The sequence below is a fragment of the Capsicum annuum genome, chromosome 7, assembly GCF_002878395.1.
Source record: "Capsicum annuum cultivar UCD-10X-F1 chromosome 7, UCD10Xv1.1, whole genome shotgun sequence".
NCBI classification, from domain to species: Eukaryota; Viridiplantae; Streptophyta; class Magnoliopsida; order Solanales; family Solanaceae; genus Capsicum; species Capsicum annuum.
In genome coordinates this window covers 218598116-218607183 of record NC_061117.1, presented here as the reverse complement: position 1 = coordinate 218607183, position 9068 = coordinate 218598116, and the positions used below count along the sequence as shown (strand labels likewise).

The 9068-nt window shown below is 34.2% G+C and overlaps 1 protein-coding gene across 1 annotated transcript; it reads right to left on the bottom strand.

Annotated features, from left to right (window-relative positions):
- Window positions 1-405: 405 nt before the first annotated feature.
- Window positions 406-4989, bottom strand: LOC107877376 (NADH kinase). The gene is made up of 5 exons (XM_016724030.2): window positions 4292-4989; window positions 2379-2633; window positions 2204-2284; window positions 1164-1315; window positions 406-1074 (listed from the first exon to the last, which is right to left on the bottom strand). Exons 1-5 carry the CDS (start codon window positions 4382-4384, stop codon window positions 711-713), a joined length of 945 nt encoding a protein of 314 aa, XP_016579516.1. The 5' UTR covers window positions 4385-4989; the 3' UTR covers window positions 406-710.
- Window positions 4990-9068: the final 4079 nt, after the last annotated feature.

Below are 9068 nucleotides of genomic sequence, written 5' to 3'. Positions count from 1 at the left end.
TATGGATTAACCCTTTTTCCCTACAAGCCCAGAAAATTTTCATAGTAAATTTCTAATGATCAACAAACTACACAAGCTCTATCTTAACTACACCAGAAAATACTTCTCTTTTCCAATCGATTGTATGTGTTTGTGTAACTCCGAACCTGGATAAACCTCATGACACTTCCCTTAGGAGGACGTCGATCTCGATGTTCATACTATATAACATTGTCATGGGTCTTAGCTTCTCAACCTGAAACAACCTCTTTTGCATGATTAGAAACTACTGTCCATCTTTACTTGTCCAGTATTACTAAAAAAAGATGTCCAGTAATACTTGTCCAGTCTGAAATACCAATGGATAGTCTATCTCTTTCTACCCACTTTACCCTTGTTATTAAATATTATTCATCACTCAATGCATTTCCTAAAGTATTAGATCTATTATATTCAAGGGATGATATGGTAAAATTACACTGTTATATGTTGTTTCTTAAATGTACGTGTCAAGTTAATAGTGGACAAGTATTGTTGGACGTCTAGGAAGCAAAAGCCTAGGGCATAACCTTCTTCCCTGCAGCCTTTGAGCTAAGAAAATGTAAAACTACCAGCATCGAGCATTATGCCCAAACACGAAAAGGTTGCCAGAGTTAAAATGGAGAATCTGCTCAACCCTTACACCTTCGTGTCAACAAATTTACAAGTAACTCTATTCTGCTATGTGCTCTTCACGATATCAAGTGGGGTGGCAAGAAAACTTTCAATTTTGGAGCTTTGGAAGAGAGTTCAATGACATCCCCATGTTGAACAGAGTGGGTAAGATGAGAGCCATCGATATAAATCAGCCCTTCTTTGCAATACCATGCAATCTCCATCAACTCGTCAGGCTTCACAGTACCGTGCATCAGGCTATTATAAGCTCCAGGAGCAATGGGTTCTCTCACTATATACTGGAGATCTTGAGATAAAATTGGCATCACAAATCCACCTGCTGAAAGCATTGCAGCTGTTGATCCAGCAGCTGTTGATACTCTATGTCCACTTGATCTGCAATGCACCAGAGAAGAACAAGACTCGCCCTCTTTCTTTATACTGTCGAGTGAAAACATCGTTAAGCACCAACCTCAAAGCAGCATAGATAGGCAGTATGCGTCATGTGCTACAACAAATAAAACCTTCACCTGAATGAGAATCGAGAAACTGTAGCAGGGCAAGGATGGGCAATCAAAACATCATTTAATGCATAAGTCGGAAGTTGCTTTGAGTTGAGTGTGATCGACATCCTTGAGACTTCAGAAGGTCTGGAACGATTTTCAAGGATATCATCTATTATCTGCAACAAAAGGATATTAACTAAGACCTTGGGCAGCTTTAGGAAATTAACCCCCCACCACAAAAAAAAGGATCCTAAATCACGAGTTACGGCGGCATAATGGTGAAAAAGTTATGTCCCTATGTGAAAGTGAATTTGCTTTCATGAGCAAGAGTAATTACTTTTGGTTGGGATTCACCCCTTTTATAAACGTAATTCCACATGAGAAGAAACTAACACTACTCCAGCTGAAGCAAGTCCGTATAAACGAGATAGTTAACCGTAATATCGACAGCCTGATCCCCTTACTAGAACTTAAACATGACCATGAAACAACTAGGATATATTATGCAGTGACATCATTGTGTGAATGTTTTTTGAACCACAATTTGCGCTTTCTTATTCCCATGCACATTACTCAGTGGTATTCTGAAATAAACAAGTTTTATGCTCCAGGTTTTTATAAACAAGATCACAAGTAGAAGCTAGAGAACAAAAACAACTTTGTTGCTCTTCTCAAGGGTGAAGCAACCGGTATGAGAGAACCATGAAACAAAACTATATAAGGGCAAAGTAATTGAACATGACATAATAATTCCAGACAGTTCGACAAAGTCAGTAGTTGTCCTCACTAAAATAAATACACCTCAAAGGTTATGGTGCTCGGTTGCCACAGGAGCCAAGTCTCACTGGTGATAGCAAGACTAACAACAAACTTTAGGGTTCCAGAATGACCAGAAACCAACCAATTCCATTTAACACTAGAATTGTATCTATAAACACACTTAAATTTACTCTGATGTACTATTATTCAACAGTATTTTCACGCATTAAACTAATCATGAACAATCATACAAAGTCATTAGTATATTTACGGGAAAGCTTAAATAGTAAGTAACAAAGTCTCACTTGTTCAAAGTTCTTGACAGTTGCCGCACAAAGATATCCTGTACTCCTTGTAGCGTCAAATTCTTCATTGTATTCTTCAACCTAAACCACATAAGAAGTGATACAGCAACTTGCAATAGAAGTCATCACAGGTGGACTTGAATATGGTTTCTGAACAATTGCAAAATGAGCTAACCTCTTCTGCTTGAGTTGGGTCAGAATTTACTCCTAGAACAGGAATGGAGTCGTCCATAAAATGGCTTGCCTGCAGTAATGTACCATCTCCTCCTATAGTTACTACCAAATCTACATCGTGGATCGGCCGACATAGATTAAAACGATAAACAGATTCCCAGTCGACAAACTTTTTCCTCAAAATGGTCTGACAGAAGTTTATAGCCTCTTTGTGAACCAGACATCTATTGTCTAGATATTTTAATACCTGCAATAACTGCAGGAGAAGAAGTCTTACTCTGCTGGAACATCATAATTTAAGAATTGAGGCATGTGCCAGTCATCAGGGATTTCAAATATTTGCAGAATAACATGTAAAAGGAAATAATATCATGTTCAAAATCATTGGAGTGCAAATCATCTGCTAGTTATAACTTATTATGGGTCAATTACCAGAATCAGCCAGGTGAAATCATTCAGTTGCTTGAATACTTAAAAGCTTCAAGCTCTAGCACATAACTAATTATACAAGTAACAGTCAATAAAATATCTCTGAAGTAACACTTTCAAAGGAAAAATAGCCAAGGGAGGGAAAAATCTGAGCTGTCAACAGTTATAGGTAGTCAAATAGTTGCCACCTTTGTGCAAGGACTATTAATTCCTTCTTTTCTGTTTATCCAATTGTTCATGTTAATTCGTTCATAGAATTTTATTTTGTTGAACAACATTTTCATGCACAATTAACCCACAATTGAGTGGTGGAAACAGGACAGTGGCAAAATCAGGAACTCACTAATGATGTCCAAAACTTTGAAGAAGTAAATAAGTTTTTCTTGATGAATGGGTGGATCATAGAATTAAATTAAACTATGTAATATAAAACTAAATCTCCAAAAACACCTATAATAGATTTAACAGTTGTACAAATCAACACCAAGAAGCCAACAAAAGAAATTCTACTAGTGAAAGCATAATTCTTCAAAATTCACTAAGCGATATATAGAGAATAAGTAAAATGTTTCTTTGTCTCGACTAGTTTTCTCGAAAGATCATACGACCTTCTAATGGAGACTTTTTATCAATATGAAGGGGAGCCTTGGAGTAACTAGTAAAGTTGTTGGCATGTGACCGGGAGGTCACGAATTCAAGTCTTGGAAATGGCCTCTAGCAGAAATGCAAGGTAAGGATGCATATAATACACCCTTGTGGTGGGGCCCTTCCCCGGACCCTGCGCATAGTGGGAGCTTTAGTGCACCGGGCTACCCTTTTTTAAAAAAAAAATTACCAACACCAACAATATAATTAGCAGGCTAATTCTCAAAGGCGGGGCCAGAGATATAGCGATAGAAGGGAGGTCAATTGAATAGGTAGCTTCAACTACCACCCTTCAATCGTTGTAGTTCCGCCTTTGGACATGGAACACGGGTAAGGCTGTCCACTGCCTCAATGTACGATTACAGAGGAGCTAGAGATAAGGAGACAAACTCTAGAGTCTAAAGGCTTCAGGTTGAGCAGGACTAAAACTAGAAAACATAGAATGCAAGTCTAGTGTTGCACCACAAGAGGCGTACGGGGGAAGTGAAGATTGATACACAAGTCATCCTCAAGAGAGAGAGCTTCCATTTTCTTGGGTCCATAATCCAAGGAAATGGGAAGATCGACGAGGATGTCACACATCGCATCCAGTGTTACATGTGATAAGAACGTGTCGCTGAGACTTAAAAGGTAAGTTCTACAGAGTGGTTGTTACACCGACTATATTTTACGGGATGTAGTGTTGAGTTAAGAAGTCAATTTTGTTACTACTGCATTTCTTTTACTTTGGTTATCTTTAATATTTTCATCATAGAAAAACATGCAAACAAGTGGCTTTGGCATATGATCAAACACGTAAAATACACATGCCAATTAGCAGTTGAGCTCCTAAATTATTACCTTCGGGTTTCTGAATTGAGAAATGTTATCTGATTGGTGTGTTGGTAACACATCGAAGGGCTTTAACAACAGCAACAATCGCCTCCTCGCCATTATCGATTTTCTCTTACCTACTTCCAATAAAAAAGCAGAGAATTGTGACTTGTGAAGTTGCCTATTCAATATCAAACGGGTCGAACTTGTTGGATCCAGCTCGGCTATACCCGGATCCGAATGAATAAACGGGTCATTTCTCTAACAGCAAAATTCTAAGGGATCGTTTCGTACGCCTACTTAATTATTCCAAAATTATAGTCTTGCTATTATTATCCCCAAATTAATTTCGAAACTGGATGGGATAAGGTGGGATATCCGAGATTAAACCTGATATAAGATATAGACGTTTAAATTTTTGAGATATTCAAGATTCAGTTTGAGATAAAGATATATACAATATTTGGTAATTTGGTAGATAGTTTGAATTTTTGAAATATTCAAAATTACGGCTAAGATAAGGTATATACAATATTTGATAGACAGTTTAAATTTTTTAGGATAAACCTTCTACTCTATGAGTCTCTATTTAACAGATGTAGTGTAAATCTTTATCTCAAACTTAATCCTAGAATATTTCACCTAAATTTTTGTACCAAACGAACCCTCCATACTTTTCCAGTTTCCTACCAAATCAAATTAGCGTCTTACAAGTTTACCTCACTTTGTTTACCGCACTAAAATCATTAAACTAATTTTTATAAATGTAAAATCAATTCAACTTTTTGTCTATATAGAAAAATGGACGAGGATGTATGCATTTTTTTAAAAATAACTCACTCGGTCAATTTGTATATAATTGATATCGAAAAGATAATTAAGATACAAATTCAATTACTTCTTTAACATAATATTCACGTGATATATGACTTAGAAAAGGCTTAATATTACATGGTGAAAGAATATTGATAGCAGTATTAGATTGATTGGAGAGTGTGTTTTTATTTTTTGATGATGTTCCGTGAATATTAAAATGGGTGTATGAAACTGTTAAGTTGTCATTTTATTTGTTGCTCGTTAAAAGTGTATCAAGTCAATATTTCGCAAGTTAAAAAATGAATTGTCATCTTATTCATATCTATACATTAAATGACAAAAAAGATACATGCTAAAGACCCGTTTGGTTATATGAATTTTTCACTTCTTTTTTTTCGAAAAATTATTTCACTTTAGTGAAAGTTGGGGTGTTTGGCCATGAGAATTTCAAATTGTTTTTTAAAAAGTTCTTCAACTTCAATTTCAACTTTATTTATTGTTGCAAATAACTCCATTCTTTTTAATTTTTATAAAAACACTCTCTTACTCCACTTTGTGGGAATATACTGGGTTTATGTTGTTGTATAAAAACACCCTATTAATTTCAACCAACAACCGGAGTTTAATGTCTAGTTATCACATTATCCACTTCTTTCTACTTCCATCGATAAAAGACCTCAAAATTGAAGGCAACTTTAATTTTTTCCATCTTCCTCAAAAATCTCCTCATGATAAAACGGAATTTTAGTCCGCTCATTCTTGCAACTTTTTATGCAACACCAACAACAAAGACAATATTATTGTCTCCTCTCACATTTGGTTGTATCTTGTAAGTAAATTAGTTAAATTGAGTGATTTTGATAATTTGATTTAATTTCCTGTATCGAAGAGAGAATTGTTTCTATGCTTTTCTTAGATAATATGGATTAAGAGTAAAGCTATCATCCGGTTCAACCAATCGTCCGTCCGGGTGCCTTTGCTACTTATTTGACAGCTTTTCATTGTTAATCCGGGTTCACCTTGGCCCTCGCCCGAGAGTTCTTATGAAGACTCTGATGGATTAAAAATTAGGGGTATAAAATTATATTTAAAAGAGTCTTTCCAAAAGTCTAGAAAAAAAAAAGAAATTCAAAAAGACATTATCAAACACAACTTTAAAAAAATTGAGTTTTTATGGTCAAGCGCCTACTAAATTCTCGGTGGGCTTGAATTTAAGTTTTATTTCACGTTCTGCAACTTTTCATTAATGACTTTAACTGAGTAAATAATTGTTAGGCTTGAAAAAATGGAGAGGAAAATCAAAAGAGAATCGTGTAAATTGTCTTGGCATGAGTCAAAAGTAACAATCAAAAAGATTACACGAATATATTTTGTGTAAGGGAACAATCATTTCATTTGTGTATTTTGTGGGTACGTAAAATTTATAGGACAATTTTTGCTCAGTAGCCGAAAGGCTAAAAAAATCCTGACAAGAGTAAGCATTCTGTTTGTTGCTTTTGTGCTTGGTCGAGCCAAGCATAATCTAGCACACATATCTAGCTAGTCCATTCACCAATTATTCTCCCTCTACACACAAAAATGGGTATCTCAAATTTTATTGAACTACGAATGTACTCAATGATAGTAGATTACACTAGAGTTCTTTTCAAGAGAGGAGTATTTTTTCTTCAAAATTTTATGTGTATAATTGAGGAAAAAATTCAAGTATCTATAATCATCAAGGTGTTGCTTCATGAAGAGAAGTATGATTCAGAAACAAATGTGCACCTTTTCATAAAGGTGCAACTATTCGAAAAAGTCACAATCCATTTGAAAGGTCATAATCATCCAAATCGAGAAAAAAATGTCTACAAATTCATCTTTTCTTTTGGTGTCTTTTCTTAAAATACCTATTTATTTTCCATTCACACCTCCTAAAAACTCAACAGAGGTCACAGATTCAAGTTGTGGTGAAACAACTCTTACAGAAATGCATGCAGCGTTAATTAAGGATGTGTACAATAGATCCTTGAGTTTGACTCCTCAAAACTTTGCGCATGGCAAAAGCTTTTGTGCACCGAATGATCCTTTATGATTCATTCATACTTACTATATTACAAATGTTATGAATTTTATTCATAAATTTAATATTTCACGTTGAAAATATTGAGTTCAGATGAATTGGATATCTATCATCACTATGCATGTGCCTCTGACTATTGTATTCCCATATCCCATGATTAACAAAATTTTCCCCTTTTCCGTGTATCATGCTTCCCTTAGATTTTTGAGAGGGACCTCTCTTCATCCACTTACACTTGGTTGTGTGAAACGAATATATACCAATACTACTTGTTTCTCCATTTGATTTTGACTATAACTATTTTCTTCTTCCTTTTTTGAGTGGGTCCTAATTAGGTTTCATACCAGTAGCGGAGTCAAAATTTTTAATATAAAAATTTGCTTGAATGATTGTTATCTAGTGTGTATTTTATGATATGTTTTTTCAACATACGAGATTTGGTTAAATTCTAATCCTTCATTAGTCGTTGATGCTCCATCATTACATATAATAAATGAATATTTTTGGCATTTCAAATATATCATGAAATTTTAAAGTTCAATTTTTTATGATATTAACTAGATTTTTTTGTTGAAACACGGGCTGAAAATGACTATTTTCTACACCAAGTACCAAGGCAAAGAGGGAAACGATGTGTATCACATGAAAAAATAGTCACATAAAGTCCGTTGTAGATTTTTTTTGTTTTTGTTCTTGTTCAAGTATGCAATATAAGTATCTCCTTTTATGATTAAAAAATAAAATAAAAACTTCCAAGTAAGCATATATTTCTTATAACCATGATGTACGGATTAATTTGCATGTATATTGAATAATATCCCGGGATAATTATCGCCTTTGGCTAGCAACAGATACTAGGTTATACTTTCATTATGATTATACATATGAGAAGAAATCACCTATTATTTTTATTTCTGCTGAAATTTGAATTTGAATCTGAAACTTCATGATTCTCGATCACTCTTGAGTGCTCCTAATGAAGTATAATAATATCGGAGGATACTTACCACCTTTGGCTGGCAACAGATACTAGGTTATTCTTCCATCAAGATTAGAATATATAAAAAAATTACTTAATATTTTTATTTCTACTGAAATTTAAATCTGAAACTTCGTAATTCTCAATCCATTTTATTAAGCCTAGGTCACAATTCTTGTGTGCTCCAAATGAAGTATATTTCAACGTTCCAAAATAAACAGTAAATGTTTTGTTAAAAGATAAGTCTCGACAATGATCTTTGACAATTTTCATTAAATAGGCAAAAACTAAGAAAACATGATACATGGCATATAGTAAATAAATATATTAGTTGCATGAAGACAGAAAAATGATGAAAGTTGCATGCTTTTGTATAGAATTCTCTAATCAAAACAACAATAATGTACCATTAGGAGGGAACCAATTTGTCGTGTAATAATATACTATATTACTGCATGGCAATGGACCAAACTTCTATTTGTTGACAAATTAATCATTATGTTCTTGTTTGTCCCATCATTTATGTCCTGTTACTCCAAGATTAGTGGTGTTGAATTCAGCTTGCGTACAATTTGATTAATTTTATCTTATAATCCTACATAATATTGGGGCCAACTTACCGGATCCAGATGCAAAGTCGAGATTTGATAATTTTATGATTAATTCTGAACTCCACTATACGATGTCAAGAGCTAGTAATTAATTAACTGAATTTTGAATTGATTTTTTATACATATTTAGTGATTTTTTAGAACATATAGATAAGGTTTGGATCGATAATACTGAGTTCTCCTACAACTTACCCACATTTCGATTAACTCTATGAGGACATATTATACCTACCTTTCAAACATATGAGTAATTTTATATATTCACCGAGGTTTAGATAGGTGAAAAGAAATTATTAGTGTTTTTGCCTTCGTTACATTTCGATCAACTCGAGATCA